This window comes from Mustela putorius, unplaced genomic scaffold (assembly GCF_011764305.1).
Source record: "Mustela putorius furo isolate JIRA1106 unplaced genomic scaffold, ASM1176430v1.1 tig00003972_pilon_pilon_pilon, whole genome shotgun sequence".
Taxonomy (NCBI): domain Eukaryota; kingdom Metazoa; phylum Chordata; class Mammalia; order Carnivora; family Mustelidae; genus Mustela; species Mustela putorius.
The window spans coordinates 26427273-26446364 of NW_025422115.1; the positions used below are offsets into that span (position 1 = coordinate 26427273).

At 56.6% G+C, this 19092-nt stretch overlaps 1 protein-coding gene across 1 annotated transcript in view; it reads left to right on the forward strand.

Moving 5' to 3' along the window:
- Positions 1-19092, forward strand: part of PRPF6 (pre-mRNA processing factor 6) — a 40526-nt gene that overhangs the window by 18047 nt on the left and 3387 nt on the right. The window contains exons 11-18 of the mRNA XM_045070773.1: positions 1347-1565; positions 8252-8374; positions 11940-12061; positions 13726-13864; positions 15520-15639; positions 16016-16192; positions 16701-16834; positions 17560-17651. Coding sequence (XP_044926708.1) covers positions 1347-1565; positions 8252-8374; positions 11940-12061; positions 13726-13864; positions 15520-15639; positions 16016-16192; positions 16701-16834; positions 17560-17651 — 1126 coding nt within the window. The remainder of the gene's footprint in view (positions 1-1346; positions 1566-8251; positions 8375-11939; positions 12062-13725; positions 13865-15519; positions 15640-16015; positions 16193-16700; positions 16835-17559; positions 17652-19092) is intronic.

Genomic DNA, 19092 nt, shown 5'->3' on the forward strand with positions numbered 1-19092 from the left:
TGTAAGTGGGACCTGAACAGTGGAGGTGAATAGGAAATACTGATCGATCTTTCTCTCATCCCAGCATGAGCTTGGCTCGTTGCCTCAAAGCTGGTTGGATTTCTTTCTTTTTTTCTTTTCTTTTTTTTTTAATTTTTAAATTTTATTTATTTATTTTTAAGATTTTATTTATTTGGGGCTCCTGGGTGGCTCAGTGGGTTAAAGCCTCTGCCTTCGGCTCAGGTCATGATCCCAGGGTCCTGGGATCGAGCCCCGCATCGGGCTCTCTGCTCTGCAGGGAGCCTGCTTCCTCCTCTCTCTCTGCCTGCCTCTCTGCCTACTTGTGATCTCTGTCAAATAAATAAATGAAATCTTTAAAAAAAAAGAGAGATTTTATTTATTTATTTGACAGAGAGAGAGAGACACCACAATAGGCAGAGAGGCAGACAGAGGGCGGGGCGGGGGAGCAGGCTCCCCGCTGAGCAGAGAGCCCAATGGGGGGCTCGATCCCAGGACCCTGAGATCATAACCTGAGCCGAAGGCAGAGGCTTTACCCACTGAGCCACGCAGGCGCCCCTGGTTGGATTTCTTTAGTTTCAAACATTCAGGTTCACGACATTCTGTGCCGTGATTTTTAGAGTTGGTTTTATGATATCCATTATGTCCTTAATTATCCTCAGAGGTATTGTGAAATTCTCCAAGCAAAATTAATCTTTATTTATGTAAAAGTGAATAGAGCCCATACACATTTTTGGTGATGAGACGTTGCAGAATCAACAGCTAGGGAGTTCAACCCCAGAACGCTGAACACCCCTGTGTCCTTGTGAAGTCAGCAGTCGCGTCCTGCTTCTGCTCTGTCCAGCACCTGGAGTGGGTCTGCCGTGCTGTGTACGGGTAACCAACTGCTGTCTGAAACCTGTGACTGAGAATCTGTCAACGTCTCGTGTTCACCAGAGTCACTAAGTCAGAAACATAGCGAACAGTTACCAGAGCAGTGAAAATGTGGTACACATTTGTGGATTCTGTTGAAAGGATCCACAAGAGCTGTTAGAAAGGGGCACCCGGGTGGTTCAGTCGGTTAACTGTCCGACTCTTGGTTTCAGCTCAGGTCATGATTTCAGGGTCACGAGATTGAGCCCCACGTTGGGCTCTGTGCTCGGCGTGGAGTCTGCTTGAGGTTTTCCCTTCTCCTTCTGCCCCTCCCGCCCCACTTTCTTTCTTGCTGCTCTCAAGTAAGTAAGATCTAAAAGAAAGGGAAGGAAGGAAGGATTTTGTGGAAGTGCTGTGGGCCAGTGGTCGGTTCACCATTTGATCTGGCGGTTGTGCTGAGTACTGTCCTCTCATTTGCTGGTGTTCCGTCCACACAGCTGTGGCTCGCTCTGGCGAGGCTAGAGACCTATGAGAACGCCCGCAAGGTCTTGAATAAGGCCCGTGAGAACATCCCTACTGACCGCCACATCTGGATCACGGCCGCCAAGCTGGAGGAGGCCAACGGGAACACGCAGATGGTAGAGAAGATCATTGACCGAGCCATCACCTCTCTGCGGGCCAACGGCGTGGAGATCAACCGTGAGCAGTGGATCCAGGTGAGGTCAGGCGGTGGGGGTCCCCCCTGCGAGCAGGTGTCCTGGTGTCTGCTTTGAAAATGCACGTTGGGGTCTCTCCTAGGGTAGGGGCTGCTGGATAGTACCTGAGGGTTTGCATGCTGGGGAAGCAGGCATGTGTGGCTTTTCCTTATGTGAGCATGACCTCGGTTTTGGTAGAGTTGGCACTTTGATTACATCTTGGGGTTGGATGCTCTAAAGAATTTTCTGTGTATGGGCACTGGGGAGTAGTACCACTTTGCGAGTAGAAATAATACAATGTAAGGAGAACGATAGGCCCGTGGCTAGTGTCTGGAGATCTTCTGATCCAGCCTCCAGGACAGGTGACCTTTCCTGCCTTCCACTTGCACCCTGTGAGCTCTCTGAGCCTGGGCCCCCCGTCTCCTGGGGGGGGCCCTGCCTGAAGTATAGTCCGCCGAGGGCAAAGTGCTTCTTCACAGTGATCTGCTCCCTTCCACCATGAAGGGCCCTACAGAGCAAGGCTCCTACTGCCCCTTGGCCCTGGGAAGATGGTCTCAGGCCTCCTGCACCCCGCCACACATCGGATTACCATTCTCGGAACAGCCCCCAAGCTGAACTGTTCCCATTGGGGGCAGGAGGGCCTCAAGTGGTGCTGCTGTATTCCTGGGGTCCCTTTGGATCAGAGCCCCTACTCTTTCCTCTTTCTCTTATGGGTATTAAGCCACTTGGCCCCTTTCTGTGTTTAGGCAATTTTTTTTTTTTTATCCTGAATGCAAGGCCTTGCATGTTCCTCTAAAATTTAATCATTGAGATTCAGCCCCTTGATGTGTTTGGTGTTTTTAGCCGCGTGGTTACGTGTGGTTACACGTGGTTACGCGTGGTTACGCGTGGTTACGTGTGGTTACGCGTGGTTACGTGTGGTTACGCGTGGTTATGGTTTTGATGCCTCCTCCCTTTGTGCAGACCCACCTGTCCAGCCAGTGTCTTCTTTCTTCTGCTGAGACTGGTGCTTCTTGCCCTGCAGGTCCGATGGTAGATTCTTCCAGCTCTTACAAGGTCATCTTTGTTTTTGAAAGATATTTTCCCTGGGTATAGAATTTAGGTTGACATTCGTTTTTTTGGAGTACTTCAGAGGTACACCTCTGCTGTCTTCTCTGTTATTTCCCAGAAGAACTCCCTCATCTTGGGGCGCCTGGGGGGCTCAGTCAGTGAAGCGTCTGCCTTCGGCTCGGGTCATGATCTCAGGGTCCTGGAATTGAGCCCTGCATCGGGCTCCCTGCTCAGCGGGGAGCCTGCTTCTGCCTCTGCCTCCACGCGCCCTGCTTGTGTTCCTTTTTGTCAAATAAATAAATAAAATCTTTTTGTTCTTTAAGATTTTATTTGTTTATTTGACAGAGATCACAAGTAGGCAGAGAGGCAGGCAGAGAGAGGGGGGAAGCAGGCTCCCTGCTGAGCAGAGAGCCTGATGCGGGGCTTGATCCCAGGACCCTGAGATCACGACCTGAGCCGAAGGCAGAGGCTTTCACCCATTGAGCCACCCAGGCGCCCCTGTAAGTGGAATTTTAATGTCATTTTTAGTTAGTTCATTGTTGGTGTATGGAAATACGGTCACTTTCTGAATATTGAGCTTATATTCTATAACCTTGATGAAATTTAAATCATAATAGATTTCATGGATTCTCTAGGATTTTCTATATACGAGGTGATGCCATCTGCCTATATAATCTCACTTCTTCCTGCCTGCGCACCCTCCCCGCCCCCACCCCTGCGATTCTGAATGCCTTTTTGTTTCTTGTCTAATTGTCTTGGGTTAGAACCTCTGGTGAAGTGTTGACCTCAGGTGGGGACAGCCAACATCTTTGTCTCCTTCCTGATCTTAGGAGGAAGTATCTAGGTTCTCCAGTTGAATATCGTGTTGGTTCTGGAGCTCATTGATGCTCTGGTCATGTTTTAAAGACTTATTCTTTTTCCTCACCATTTTATTTTGGATCACTTCTGTGGGTTCTCAAAGTGTGAGCTGCTGTTCATCTTGTTTAGGGGGGTTTCCACCTCAGATCTTGTCTTTTTCATTTTTAGGAATTTAATTTTGGTCTTTTAAAAATGTCTCTCCCAGGGCGCCTGGGTGGCTCAGTGGGTTAAGCCGCTGCCTTCGGCTCAGGTCATGATCTCAAGGTCCTGAGATCGAGTCCCACATCGGGCTCTCTGCTCAGCAGGGAGCCTGCTTCCCTCTCTCTCTCTCTCTCTCTCTGCCTAACTGTGATCTCTCTCTGTCAAATAAATAAATAAAATTAAAAAAAAATAATAAAATAAAACTCTTTAAAAAAAAAAAATGTCTCTCCCAGGGCGCCTGGGTGGCTCAGTCAGCTGAGTGTCCAACTCTTGGCTTCAGCTCAGGTGAGGATCTCAGGGTCCTGGGATCAAGCCCCACCTCGGGCTCGTGCTCAGCGCGGGGTCGGCCTGATTTTCCCTCTCCCTTCACCCCTCCTCCCACTTGGGCTCTCTCACTCATGTTCTCTCTTCCTAAAAATAACAAATCCTTTAAAAAACCTGTTTCTCATTTTTAACATGAAATGTTAGATTTTTTTGCTGCTTCTGCTTGATGTTTTGAGCACATGGAATGCAGTGATCTCAGCTGTTTTAGTGCCCTAGTCTCCGAACTCTTGACGCCTCTGTCAGGCTGGGATCGATTCTGGTGGATACATTTCCTTTCATTCCAAGTTGCGTTTTCTTGTTTCTTTGTATGACTGGTGATCTTTGATTTGTTGCCAGACACGGTGAGTTTTCCCTTGGTGGGTGCTAGGCATCTTGGCACCCTGTAAATGCCCTAGACTCCTCTCTTGGAGTGCAGCTGTGTTTCTGGACCTTTGACCCTTTGGCTTTTGCTTCGGAGCTTTGCTGGTTTGAGCCCCAGCAGTAGTGGGTTTGGGACAGTCAGGGATAGTCGGCCAATGGAGGTCTGTGCACTCTCTGTGCACTCTGCCCAGTGACCTGTTTCTCCTGGGGGTTTCCGGTCTGGCTGGTGGAAACAGGCACTGTTCCTGGTTCCGTGTGATCTCCGAGGGTTCTTTCCAAGCACTCATGCTGTGTTGGCGCTCCGTGAATGCTCCCGGGCGGCCCTCTGCAGAGCCCCGCGCCAGCGTCCTCCCCTGCGCCTCCTCTCTGGTGCTTGGTCCTGTGTACTGGTTGCTCCTTGCGCTTCTGGGGCTGGGCTCTGCCTCCTCCACCGGCGCTGCCTGGGTTCCCCTCCCTGCACTGTGGCCTGGATGGCCTCTGGGCTGTGTGCTGGAGCCACAGGGGCTCCTCTGGTCTGTTCCTGGGTCTCAGCCCTCACACCCCTTTGCTACCCACACCCAGTGTCTCAGCAACCCCCATTTCAGGATATTTTCTGGGGCGGTGGTTGTCTCAGGAGCAGGGAGTTCAGCTGGGTCAGCAGAGTCTCCGGTCCTCTGAGGGCTTTTGGAGGCTGCTGGTGCCCCTGCCAGGGCGTGCCGCTCCAGCTCTCTGAGGCCTTCTTGGTCTCCCTTGAGCCCTGGGAACGTGTTGCACAGGGTAGAGCTGAGAGTCCTGTGTTCCCAGAGATGCCCACCTGTCAGTTCCCGGTCCTAGCCCCCCTTCAGGGGTGTGTTTGCTTGGCCACAGCACGTCCATTTCTTCTGCCATCTGTGTTTCCATGTGGCCAGGACGGGCGATTACAAGAGGTGACCATGGCTGTCCCCCCCGCCCCCCTCGCTGGCTCTCAGACCGGCCTCCTGCAAACCCTTCGTTAGTGACCATGGCTGTCCCTCCCCCCCCCGCTGGCTCTCAGACCGGCCTCCTGCAAACCCTTTGTTAGGACACAGCCAGTGCAGTAAACAGCAGCATGAGCTGGAATTTTTTTAAACTTTCTTCAGATTTCATGTTTTGCTTCTACTTGCTTCTACTAAAATGTGATGAAAAGGGTCTGTCTGAACGTAGGATGGTTTTACTGCAGTCGTTTTAAGGTCAGTACTCACTTCAGCGTGTGCTGTCCTGCCGAGTATGTGGCTCTCAGGTGTTTCAAGTCCTGAGCAAGTCCCCGTTTACTGCGCACCATGGTGTGCCGGACTCTGCTGAACGCGTCGCCCCTTGCCTTCGTGCTTCCGGTTGCCCGTTGTGTGCAGAGCCCGGCCCAGGCCCACCACCTGCTGCGGCCAGGAGCCTCCCCGGCAGCTCCGGTCCAGCCCGCCTGCGCCCTCCAGCCGTGTCTGTGTGTCGTCCTTCTGTCTAGAGGCGCCTCTCCTTCCGCCTCCTCTGCTGCTCTCCTCCTCTCGTAGCCTAGATCTCCTGGTAGTTTGGCCCTCAGCCCCCTTTTGAGACTTTTCTGTGCTTGCTCCTGTGGTGGTCTCCTCTTCCCGCATTGTCAGGAGCACGACTTCCACGCCAGGATCCCCCACATGTGGACTGTGCTCTGGGCGCTCCCCGTGTTCTGGATCATTCCCCTGCTGCCCTGCGTCCCCCCGGACCATGGGACGATACCGCAGCCTGGGGTGTCTGGGAGCATCCCCTTCTTCACCCACAAACTCTGCCAGTCCCGGCCGAGGTCACCGTGGTGAGCAGTTTGCGTCGGCCTTCCCGTCTGTCCCTGGTCCGGGTACTGCTTGTCACCCGCTGCGGCCGTCCTCGGCCAGGCACAGCCTCCTCTGGACGTGGCGGTGATTCCCGAGGCCCATCCCTGCTGATGCTGCACACCACAGTCAGGGCCGTCCTTTTATTTTTTAATTTTTTCCGAAGATCTTATTTGTTTGGGAGGGAGAGAGGACACCAGCATCCAAGGAGCGGGGCTGAGGCGGAGGCGGAGCCCCCGCTGAGCAGGGAGCTCGGGGCGGGACTCGATCCTAGGACCTTGGGGTCGGGACCGAGCCGAAGACAGTCCCCCAACCAGCTGAGTCACCCAGGCGCCCCTGGGGCGGTCCTTTTAAAATAAGATCGATCATGTGACTCATTCCCCAGTTTAAAAGTCGCTGGGTGCCTCCCTGCCGCTGCAGTAGAACCCAGAGCCTGCGGGCTCTGGGGTTGGGGCTCGGGGCCATCGCCCCACTAACGTGCACAAGGCTGCCTTGCTCACTACTGGCCTGCCCATGCTTTCTCCTCAGGTCTTTGCCTCTGGCTCTGCTCTCTGCTTGAGGCCGTAGGGCCCCAGGGACCTCCAGGTGGGGCTTCTGTGGCCCCTTTCACATAGAGGTCTGACCACGGTCACCTCTGGGTCAGGACGTCCAGCATGTCTCCTGCACCGTTTCCCTGACCATGTATCGTAAATCTCTTGTCAGGAGGTAGAAGAGGGTGGTTTCTACCCTTTCCTGTTGCAAAGAGTGCTATGAAAGTGTCCCGCTATGGAGGCCGTTTTGCACATATGGAAACATATTTTTAAGAGGAATTACTTAAAGTGGCATTGCTAGGTCAATGTATATATACTTTTTTTTTTTTAATGATTTTATTTATTCATTTGACAGAGTGAGAGATCACAAGTAGGCAGAGGGAGAGAGGAGGAAGCAGGCTCCCTCTCCCGAGCAGAGAGCCCGTTGCAGGGCTCAATCCCAGGACCCTGGAATCATGACCTCAGCCAAAGGCAGAGGCTTAACCCGCTGAGCTGCCCAGGCACACCTGTACTACTTACTTTGATGGCGAACATGAAATTGCCCTCTGGGGGCTGTCCACGTGCACTCCTCAGTCGTGTGGGAGTGTCTGTGTCCCCACCTCAGCCATACACGTGTTGGCATGCGTTTTTGTGTTGCTGATGTGATGTGTATAAAATGGTACTTAAGAAAAATAGGAGGGCGCCTGGGTGGCTCAGTGGGTTAAGCCTCTGCCTTCCGGCTCAGGTCATGATCTCAGGGTCCTGGGATCGAGCCCCGCATCGGGCTCTCTGCTCAGCAGGGAGGCTGCTTCCCCCTCTCTCTCTGCCTGCCTCTCTGCCTGCTTGTGATCTCTGTCTGTCAGATAAATAAATAAAATCTAAAAAAAAATAAAATAATAAGAACAGCTTCTTCTCTCATGTTTAAAAGTCACTTATAGTTTTGTTTTCTGGAGAACTGTGTGTTTCATGTCCTTTGACCGATTGCATTTTGGTCCTTCCGTGGCTGATGTACAAGAGGCTTCAGTGACATTTCTGCATCTCAGCTGTAGACCCACAGCTGTGCTGTCTGCACGTCCTGAGACCTGCTTCCCAAAGTCCAGTCCTGGGGCCACCCGCCCGCCTGTCTGATGGGTCCCTCTGGGTTTCTCTCTTAGCATCCGTGTGCCAGGCTCTCCCCCTCACACCCCCGTCTGTTCTGGTTAGACCGTTTCTTTCTTTTGTCCATTTTGAATCCTGAGTTCAGACCAGCAGACACAAATGTTAGTGAGCTCGTCTTGATTCTTTTCTTTGTAAGAACCTGCCAGCCCCTGAGCCATCCGCTACGGTACTTCGTACACAGTAGGTGCTCACGTAATGTTTGTTGAGCAGATAGAGGAGCTTTGGCAAGTCCTCGGGTATTTGGCGCTTATCTGCTGGGTGGCAGGCGTGGGTACGCGGTGACTGAGCAGACCCTGGTGGCTGGACTGTGGCAGTCTGGCAGGCATCGGAGTCTTGTGCGCACCTGCCCGCCCGCACTGCGGAGGCCCTCTGGGTCCTCAGCCCGCAGGCTAGCACACCCCCTCGTCCTCGTCGGGCACCTGTGGCTCTGGGCTACCGCTCTGTGTCCCTCTTTCAGGATGCCGAGGAGTGCGACAAGGCTGGGAGTGTGGCCACCTGCCAGGCCGTCATGCGCGCTGTGATTGGCATTGGGATCGAGGAGGAAGACCGGAAGCACACGTGGATGGAAGATGCTGACAGCGTGAGTCCGGCTCCCAGCCGGGGCCGTGTGCGGGGCGCGGGCCGCCGAGAGTGCTTTTGAGCTGCTGACGTTTGAGTGTAGCTGCGGCTGTAGGAATCGAGTTTTCTCTTCCCCCGGCTCTGCCTGGGAGCCACTCTTCGCACACCTCCGACGTGCAGCGGTCTGGGCGGGCAGACCCTGTGCCGCGAAGAGCTGGTGTGGAGCGGGAGCCCGCAGAGCTCTCACCGCTGTCTCCCGTCCCCTGCGCCGTGGCTTCTGTTGTAGACTGCAGCTCGGAGAACAGTTGGCATAAGGAACTCTCGCCTGCTTTGAGATTCTTTCCTTAGAATAGGCTTCCAGAGAAGAGAGCATGGGGTCAAAATCAATACACATTTTAGGTACTTCGTGCCTTAATTGTGGCTTCCTTATTTTTTACCCTGTTACTTTGAAATAATTTTAGATTTACAGGGAAGTCACGAAACTGTCCGAAGAATTCTTACATGCCCTTCACGCAGACTCCCCCACATTTGACCACTTTGCCATGTCTGCCTTCTCCAGCCATACTCACACACCCACATCTCCCGAGTATGTGAGAGCGTGCTGCAGAGGCCGTGGCCCCTTTCCTCTAAGTCCAGAGTGTGGTAGAGGATGTTTTCTCACACAGTCTCAGCACAACTGGCAGAATCAAAATCATGTGGGTATCGTACAGTTAAGTAGTTTGCAGACCTTCTCCAAATGTCATCCATCGCCCTCCTGGGCGTCCTGTTAGCAGAAGGAAAGGCCCCGCTGTGCTGTGGCATGGTAGCTGCCCAGGGGGACGCCGTCAGGCCTCCAAGGCCCGATACCTGCAGGGGGCTCTGGTCTGCCTTTGTTTCTCCTGAGACTGGCTTTTGTCGGGACAGGCCAGTGACGCCGTGGAGTGCCCCTGATGTAGGTCTCCGTGACGTTTCCGCACTGTGGGGTTGAGGCTTGCATCTCGGCAGGACGTTGGGTCCTCCTGGCCGTGTTGGAAGGTTAGGTGCCCCTTCAGTGCCAGCCAGCTCAAGTGGCGTCTGTCAGATTTCTCGACTGGAAGGTTGCTCTTCTTGTCCTTTGTAATTAATAGGTGCTTTGTGGGGAGACACTCTGAGACTAAACTTCCTGTTTCTTGTCAAACTTTGACCTACTAGTTTGTAGGTCCGTTAATGAGGTTTTCGTCCTGTATTGGTTACTACTGTGGTATTTGCCAAGCGGTGCTTTTCTAAGTAGTGTGTCTTCTACATAGCGTTAGTGTTTATCCGTTGGAATTCTGCGGTCAGGAAGAGCTTTCCTCTGCTCCAGGTTCACTGGGTATTTGCTCCCTTACGTTAGCAGAGACGAAGGATCCCGGCTCCGTTCTGCGGCTTTGCCCTGCCTGCTGGCCTCCCCTGTGTGGAGCTCACCTAACCGCCTCTCGAAGGCTATGCGTGACTTGACCCCAAGCACAGGGGCCGGCCGCGACGTCCTTTTCTGGGGCCTGTGACTGACGTACGGACTTGTGCACAGTGAATACACTCTTGGTTCTTTAGCGAGTGCAAGACACAGGCCAACGATGATTTTTAAATGCTTCTCACGATGGAACAGTCAAGACGCAAAGTAGAAAGAACCCCATAACACACACGTTCAGTCTGTGCATTGGAGGAAAACCCTGAACGGCGCAAGAGAGTCCCAGTCCCTGGTGGTTGAGCTCTTTTTTATCCTGCGTGTGGCGTCAAACGCTCCACTTCCTTTGATTTTCCGTGTTGTCCTTGACAGCATCAGAGGCCCAGGGAGTCCGGGGTGGGGGGCGTCGCCCTGCGGATGTCGGACTGTGAGAGCAGAAGCGCACGAGCCGCTGCAGACTTCTCTTTGTTGGCTCTGGCTTGTGTCCCGGAGCGAGCACAGCTGTCACAGGCCGCGGGCTTCCGGAGGGAGAGTGGAGTCTCTGTGTTCGAAGCTCCGAGCGTTTTCCTGGTACTCCACCCCTCGGGGACTGGCCCAGGTCACCCACACCCAGGATCCTGGGCAGGTTGTCACGTGATCCTGGCGGCTGAACTAACTGCCCTCAGGATCTTGGTCAGAAGCCACAGGGAGGGGTGTAGACCCGTCTGTGTGGGGTCTCACCCTCACTTTTCCAGGCGCTGCTGGTCAGGACATGCCCAAGACAGGGCCCTTCCTGGTTTCTGTGGTGGTTGAGTCAGATTGAGGCCATGTGGCCAAGGAGCAACCCGGTCTGATCAAGGAGGTCTTAGCCGTGTCCCTGCTCTTTGAGTCCTCCACGCCCATTTCCACGCTGGCGGTCTTTGAGCAGCAGGAGGCCTGCTTGCGGCTCTCGGCGAGGACGCGGCTGTCCATCTGGGTGGTGGCCTCAGGGGCGGCCTGTCTGGGTCTGTCTGTGCCATTCTGATGATCACTGTTGCAAAACTTTGTTTCTGACGTGCTTCCTAGTGGCTTTTCGCTTACCTCAAGATACAAAACCCCTTTCGGTACGAGAGTGCTTCCTGCGTGTGCACCGCGTGGAAGAGCCGCGTGCTGGCCTGTCTCCTGTGTGAGGCTCCGCGACCCCAGCTGTCAGCCTGTCCCAGCGGTGTCCCTGGGTTGTGACCATCTAGAGACGTGATCACCACAGATAGTGCCTGGTTCGTGTGTTGCTTGATGCTTACCAGGGAATAAAGTCATTCTTGAGTGACACGGGTTTATGGTAGGTCTGTTTGAGTGGATGGGTTCGTTCTTTTTTAAGCTGCGTTTTTTTTTTTTTTTTTTTAATTTTGTTTACTTATTTGACAGTGCCACAGCGAGAGAGGGAACACAAGCAGGGGGAGTGGGAGAGGGAGAAGCCGGCTCCCACTGAGCCAGGCAGCCCGATGTGGGGCTCACGATCAGGACCTGAGCCGAAGGCAGATGCTTAACCCACTGAGCCCCCCAGGCGCCCCTGTGCTGCATTTTTTATTGTGTTAAAATACACGTGTCCTGGGGCGCCTGGGGGGCTCAGTCAGACATCTGCCTTCGGCTCAGGTCCTGACCCCAGGGTCCTGGGATCCGAGTCCTACATCGGGCTCCCTGCTTCTCCCACACCCTCTGTCCCACCACCCCACTCATTTGCTCTCTCTCCCAAATAGATAAACAAAATCTTTAAAAAAAAAAAAAGTACACCTCCCCCCAGCCCCCCGGCCGCGTGTGGCTCGGGGGCTCCAGAGGGCTATGGAGCAGCCGGAACCCGCGTCCGCTCGTGCTCCCGTATGTAGGCGCTTGCTCTGTCTCTGTGACCGCCCGTGTTACAAGTTGCTCAGGAGCGTATCTTGTGTCACGGAAGCGCTGTGCTACACCTCGTTTTGGTGAAGGAGCCCGTGTGTGTGGTCTGTGGTCACACAGCTGGCCTCCCCCGCTGGCGGCTGGTGCTGCTGTCCCCCCGCAGCGGCTCCCACGGTGGCCCTGGGTGTTTCCCGTGCCCGTCTTCCCGGGCGTCCTTCTCCCGGACCGGGTTTCTCGTTGGTCCTCCCGTGCTGTGACTTCGAGCAGATGCCATCGGGCCTCCTGCTCGGCCGCCTGAGCTGGGCCGGCCTCTCTCACGCCCGTCTCTCCGCCCTAGTGTGTGGCCCACAGCGCGCTGGAGTGCGCACGAGCCGTCTACGCCTACGCCCTGCAGGTGTTCCCCAGCAAGAAGAGCGTGTGGCTGCGGGCTGCGTACTTCGAGAAGAACCACGGCACCAGGTACACGGTGGGGCCCCCGGTGCGGGCGGGCCCTCCACCCCTGCGCGCCCACGGAGCTTCTGACCCCGGCTGGGGCCGAGCTGAACGTAACCCTCACGTCCCCAGAGGCGGACGAGGGCCTCCCTCTGCGATCCGGTTCTCTGCGGTGAGGGGTGGAGGCTTCTGCGGCCCTGGAGGCTGGGCCCTTCTGGCCCCTTCTGTGATAGGGTCCTCACTGCTGTGTAGCTGAGAGTCTGAGCCACCGAGGGTGTCTCTCCACGGCCGTGCCTGCCGCCAAGCTGGTGGATGCCTGGCGGCCAGGGGGTGCCTGGGACAAGGCAGGGGCCCGAAGCCCCTTGTCTGCGCCAGCACCGGCTCCAGCAGTGTGGGCGGCATGGCGTCTGCGCCCGGGCAGGCATGGTTTTCATTTAAAGCTGTGCTGACTGGAGGTTTGGGCTTGTTTTGTGCTCTGAGGAGGTCCTTGACAGTTTTCTCTAATTGTATTCTTTAATTGAAAAAAGCTTTGGGTCCGCCTTATTGGCCGTAGCTGCCAATTAAATTAGGTGTTGCAATTTCTGGTGTTCAGGGGTGCCTCTCTGGGGCACCAGGCCCCTGTCGCTGTGTGCACCCTCTGCCCTCTGCAGCTCTTCCCTGAGCTCGGGTGCTTCGCAGTGGGCAGGCCTCGCTGATTTCTGCAGGCTTCTGCTGGGAGCCCACCGAGGCCCCGCTTTTTTCCTTTCCTGGCGTTGCCGAATCTCAGTCTGCTCAGGGTGTCTGTCCCTGGGGTGTCGCTGAGGCGCCTGTCTCCTCCCCACTCCCACCATCTGCTTGGGTGGTTGGGAATTAACTCGTCTGGGGATGCGTTGAGATGACTCCTGGCTCACCCCTGTGCAAGTTCACCTGGGACACGCCAGGTCCGAGCAGGGCCTCTCCTGGCCCCGTGGTCTGTGGGTGTGTGCCTCCCCGCACTGCTTCCCTTGGTCCTGGGCTCAGGGCACTTCCCTCGCCGCCCCCGGCACCCTTCCCATCCGGTGGACTCCCGGAACGGAATGGCGCGAGGCAGCGGAGCGCTCCCAGTCTGTGGGCCTGGTTCTGGTGTTGTCTGGGAAGCACGGTGTCCTCCGCGGGCTTCACTCCACACAGAGCGAGTCCGTCCTCTTGCCCTCGAGGCCCCAGCGGCCACCAGTGCCGGCGCTGCAGCAAAGGGCCGGCGGCTGTGTGAGCGCCAGGGGCTTCGCACCGGGTAGCCGGGCTGGCGTTGTCTCGCTCGGCAGTGACCAAAGGAACTGCTTTCCGGTCAGACCGTTTCTTTGGATGCCGAAGAGAGGGTTCGGGGTCATAATCTTTATCGGCGGATCTGTGGTTATAGATGAAAAGAGGTCTCCTGTCACCCGGACCGTGAAGTCACCCTTCTCCTCAGGACACCCGACCATAAAAGGGCCCCCGAGAAGTCCCTCCATCGGGCTTTGCCCTGTAACAATGCCTTGCTTTGTAGCACCCTCTTGAGTAGTTACTTTGGGAGCCTTTATGGAGAGAGAAGATCTCCCCACCCTCTCGCCGTCGTAAAACCCGGTGAATCATTGACCGCGCCGAACTTTGGAGCAGGAACTCCCTTCTCAGCACCCCCGCTGAGGCCGTGAGCGCCCCGCGTGCCCTGGCGGTGACTGTGGCCCCCTGTCTTCCAGGGAGTCCCTGGAGGCGCTGCTGCAGAGGGCTGTGGCCCATTGCCCCAAAGCGGAGGTGCTGTGGCTTATGGGCGCCAAGTCCAAGTGGCTGGCGGGGGATGTACCTGCGGCGAGGAGCATCCTGGCTCTGGCCTTCCAGGTGGGTTGGGGCGCCAGCTGGGCCGCAGGGGGAGTGTGCACTTGAACCCCAACCCAGGGCCTGTCGGGGACTGAGGGCTCCAGAGAGCACGTGACCCAAAGCCCTCCCCCTGCTCATCAGTGGGAGCTGGCCTAAGAGAGGGGATGTGTATGGTCAGGATGCACCCAACTTGGGGTGCTCTACAGGCAGCTGGGGTCCCAGGGCTCCCAAGAGTGGGAGAACAGCCAGCTGGTGGACCTGCCTCTCGGTCATGGCTGCTCACTGGAACCACAGGCTACACGTCCCAGAACGTAGAACGTGGGGCCAACAGGCGGCATTCTCCAGTGAGTGGAGCAGTCACCGGAGACCGCCGTTCCCCACAGAAGAGCACAGTGATGACCTCTTTCCTGCGTGGAAGCGCGGTTGTTGGTCCCTACACTCTGCCCACGGGCCACTGGGTGCAGCCGGGCCCCTCAGGCAGGTGGAGCTGCGCCCGGACAGCTGTGCCCGGCCGGGCTCGTGGCGGCTAAGGGCATGAGCTCAGTGTCTGCAGTTTGCAGCCGCACTGAAGTCCTCGAGGTTCTCGTTCCCGGAGAGTTACTATTCAGTGTTCTGGTAGTGTGAGGAAGGTACGACACAGCGATCCACACTTCTGTCGCTCACTCGGTGCTCACAGCTTGCGTTTGTTTTTTTTAAAGATTTTATTTATTTATTTGACGGACAGAGATCACAAGTAGGCAGAGAGGCAGGCAGAGAGAGAGGGGGAAGCAGGCTCCCCGCGGAGCAGAGAGCCGGATGCGGGGCTCGATCCCAGGACCCTGGGATCACAACCTGAGCTGAAGGCAGAGGCTTTAACCCACTGAGCCACCCAGACGCCCCTACAGTTTGTGTTTTTATAAACTGCTGAGTCCAGCGTGAATGTCCATTTGTTGTTGCAACCCTGGCGAGCGTGAGAATGATATTTGTCCTTCCTTGAGTAAAGGCCAAGAGAGGGGCCTGGCCTGTGTCTGGCCTTTGACTTTCTGCTGTCCTTTGGAGGACAGCTACGTGTTGAGATTCCTGCTCACAGCTTCTCCTGCCTTATGCCTGGACGCTGCTGCTTGTCCCCAGTACCCCCCTCCGGGTGGCTCCCCTTTTCTTGCTGGTCCCCCTGGGGCTGCCTGCCAGGTCTGTGATGCAGTCAGGCAAGTGTGGCTGGTGGGTGGCTGTGCTTTCTGGAGGCCGTGAGGACCCCACTCCTGGGTCTGCTGGATTCTGCATGTGGCCCAGTCCTAGCCCGTGGGAGCCATCCACACTGTCCGTGATCCCTGGGCACCCTTCCTTCCTGCTCCCCTGGACGCACTGCGATGGCCAGTGCCTTGTCACCAGGCTTGGGAGGGGGTAGGTGTGGCAGATGCACACCGGTGGTTTCTAGAGGCCCCTGGGAAAACGGCTTTGCCACTATCAGTGTTGTTGCCTGGGCGCCTGCAAAGTGGGCTGGCTTGCATTCAGGTAGGTCATCGTTTTGGGGCCAGACCCGACTTTGTCTTCTGTTAGCCCTGGAGAAGGTTGGATCAGAGCGTCCCGCAACAGAGCGAGGCCCAGCCCAGGCCCAGGCTGCCTGCTCTTGATCAAGTGTGACCTAGCCCTGCTCCTGTGTGCGGGTCCCTCCTGACACTGCTGCCCTCTCCCTCCAGGCCAACCCCAACAGCGAGGAGATCTGGCTGGCCGCCGTGAAGCTGGAGTCTGAGAACAACGAATACGAGCGAGCCCGGCGTCTGCTGGCCAAGGCGCGGAGCAGCGCGCCCACTGCCCGGGTGAGCGGCCTGTGGCCTCAGGAGGGTGTGAGCGGCCTGTGGCCTCAGGAGGGTGTGAGCGGCCTGTGGCCTCAGGAGGGTGTGAGCGGCCTGTGGCCTCAGGAGGGTGTGAGGTGTCCGCTGAGGCCACAGTACTGTAGTCTTGGTGGTTCACCCTGGACTTTGAGATGCGATGCAGGGCACGGGAAGCCGCTCACAAAGGTCTGTGGGGCACGGCGGGGCCGTTGGCGTTTGAGGGGAGCCGTGGCGTGAAGCCAGGGTCATCCCGGCGGGGGGCGCCTGGCCGGGCCGGGCCCTGCGTGGGAGGTGACCGTGCCGTCCAGACACGTGGTGGGTGCGGGGACGGGGGCCGTCTGACGGCGGGCCTGCTGCGCAGGTGTTCATGAAGTCCGTGAAGCTGGAGTGGGTGCTGGGGAACCTCACGGCGGCCCAGGAGCTGTGTGAGGAGGCTCTGAAGCACTATGAGGACTTCCCCAAGCTGTGGATGATGAAGGGGCAGATCGAGGAGCAAGAAGAGCTGCCGGAGAAGGCTCGGGAGGCCTACGGCCAGGGGGTGAGCCTGGGGCTCAGGAGGCCCACGGCCAGGGGGTGAGCCTGGGGCTCGGGCTGCCCCTCAGAACTGGCCCTTGCAGACAGGACCCTGGGCTCCAGGGTGCCGTCCGTCTCCCCTGGTGTGGGAATGGGAGGCCCGGGACTCAGTGACTCGCTTGGGCCCCAGCCAGGAGAGTGGTAGCAGGGCGAGACCTAGAACCCCTGGAACCCTCACTCAGGCCTATGTGTCTCCTCCTGCGAAACTTCGTGCCCTGCATGCAGGGAAGCGTGGGTTGCACCACACTTAACGTAAGGGCTGCCGTGTACACTCCCCGTATGCACGCATGCACATGCCCCAGCAATGCACTTAAAGCCCCACACCCAGGCATGAAACGGGCAGGTCTCTGGATGTAAGCGCGTGCCCCCCGACACACACGCAACCCATCCCAGCCCAAGGGGCTGGCCGTAGCTCTCACAACCCCTCCTTGACACCCACCAAGCCCACTTCTGCTTGTCTTTGTTGTCTGTAGTTGAAGAAATGTCCGCACTCCACCCCTCTGTGGCTCCTGCTTTCTCGGCTGGAGGAGAAGGTTGGGCAGCTGACCCGAGCTCGGGCCATCCTGGAGAAGTCGCGCCTGAAGAACCCAAAGAACCCAGGCCTGTGGTGCGTCCCGGCGGCCCCACGGCCTCCGATGGGCCATCGGCCCACAGTTGCTCCTGCGCTGCAGCGTTTCTGGCTCGGGCCCAGGGGAAGGGGGGCAGGTGCTGGCTGTGAGGAGGCTCAGTTCCTGCCTTGGGAGCGCTCGGCCTGGACACTCAGACTGGCCTGTGGAGAGTTGGGTGCTCTGGCAGAAGGTGCCCAGGGGAGCCAGGAGCTAACGATGGGGGAGCCGGCTGGATGCAGCCAGGGAGGCAGACCCCACAGCAGAGGGGAGGTGTAGAGGAGGCTTCAAGGAGCCAACAGGAGGTCAGGCGAGGATGGCCTTCGGCTGTGCTCACGGAGAGGGCTTGTGTAGGGCTCATAATGTCAGGGCTGGGGCCTGGCGGTTCCCAAAGGAGACCCCAGAAAGATGGGCAGGTTCTGGACACCGCTGATGTGGTGCTCCCCATCCCGGCGACGACGGCATGCCGGCCGGACCCTCGTCCTGCACATGTTTCCTCGCGCCTGTGTGATGTCGGGCTCCCAGGCCTTGGCTGTGGCGGTGGCCGCCGAGGGCCCTCATGGGGGGGGGGGGCACCAGTGCCTTGCTTCTCTGGCGGGAGAGCTCCACCTGGCCGGGCTGGGAGCCCCAGCCCCGGGGCGTCCCGGGAACTTCGGAACTGCAGCTGGGCTTGTCCTGAGGCTGCACGCGTGGGTGCCCGACCATCTCTGTGGGCCCCGTTCCTCAGGCTGGAGTCCGTCAGGCTGGAGTACCGTGCGGGGCTGAAGAACATCGCGAACACGCTGATGGCCAAGGCGCTGCAGGAGTGCCCCAGCTCCGGTAAGCGGCCCCCTGGCTCCCGGGCCGGCCCGGCGGCGGCATTTCCTGAGGGAGCAGGGTTCAGGCTCAGAAATGTTCGTGAAGTGTGTCGTCGGTCAAAGTTCCAGCTCTCCGTGCTCTTGCAGACCCGATCCTTGTCTCCAGTGCTCGGCAGGGGGACTTTGACTTCCTGTTCTGAAGCGCCCCATTGCTTTTTCTTCTGAAACCGAATTTCCATGATCTCACCCTGCATCTAAATGTACCTGTAGCATGAACGCATTTGGAGTTCAAAAAAGATACTAAAAATCATCTGTAGGGGCCCCTGGCTCAGTCAGTTTAGCTTCCGACTCTTGACCTCGGGTTGTGAGTTCAAGCCCTACAGTGGGTCTAGAGATTACTCAAAAGTAATTTTTTAAAAAATCCACTGTAAGTCCACTACTGAGAAATTGTTGCTTTTAGCTTATTTGTGCTATTACAGTGTGTGTTACTGTATACAATGGAAGTTCTTTTATGTTTAGTGTTGTGCCTTGTTTTAAAAGCTGAAAGTTTGGGGCGCCTGGGTGGCTCAGTGGGTTAAGCCGCTGCCTTCGGCTCAGGTCATGATCTCAGAGTCCTGGGATCGAGTCCCGCATCGGGCTCTCTGCTCGGCAGAGAGCCTGCTTCCCTCTCTCTCTCTCTCTGGCTGCCTCTCTGTCTACTTGTGATTTCTCTCTGTCAAATTAATAAATAAAATCTTTAAAAAAAAAAAAAAAAATAAATAAAAGCTGAAAGTTTTGTTTTAAGATTTTATTTATTTTGGGGTACCTGGGTGGCTCAGTGGGTTAAGCCTCTGCCTTCGGCTCAGGTCATGATCTCAGGGTTCTGGGATTGAGCCCCGCATCGGGCTCTCTGCTCAGCGGGGAGCCTGCTTCCTCCTCTCTCTCTGCTGCCTGCCTCTCTGCCTACTTGTGATCTCTGTCTGTCAAATAAGTAAATAAAATTTAAAAAAAAATTTTTATTTGTTTTAAGATTTGAGACCGCGAGAGGCAAAGAGAGCACAAGCAGGAGGGCGGGCTGGCAGCAGAGGGAGAAGCAGACTCCTGAAGTTGGGGCTCAGTCCCAGGATCTTGAGATCATGACCTGAGCTAAAGACAGCTGCTTAACTGACTGAGCCACCCAAATCTTCAAGAAAGTAAATTTTTTAGTGGCTTCATAAAATGTACCCATGTGGGTATACCAGAACTATACCACTCCCCCGTCGGTCCGTTTGAATCTTTACTAGCATTTCTGCTCGTTTTGTCGTGGTGAACCCCCGGATGTGGAATTACAGAGTTGGCGGGAGTGAATCTCACAGGTCTGGAGCTCGTCCAGCCCAGTCACTGCCGGAGAGTTGTCGGGCCTGTGCCCTCGGGGCTGCTGTGCGGCGGGCGGGCAGGGCAGCCTGTGTGGCTCTCTCTAGGCAGGCCCGGTGGGCAGACATGTG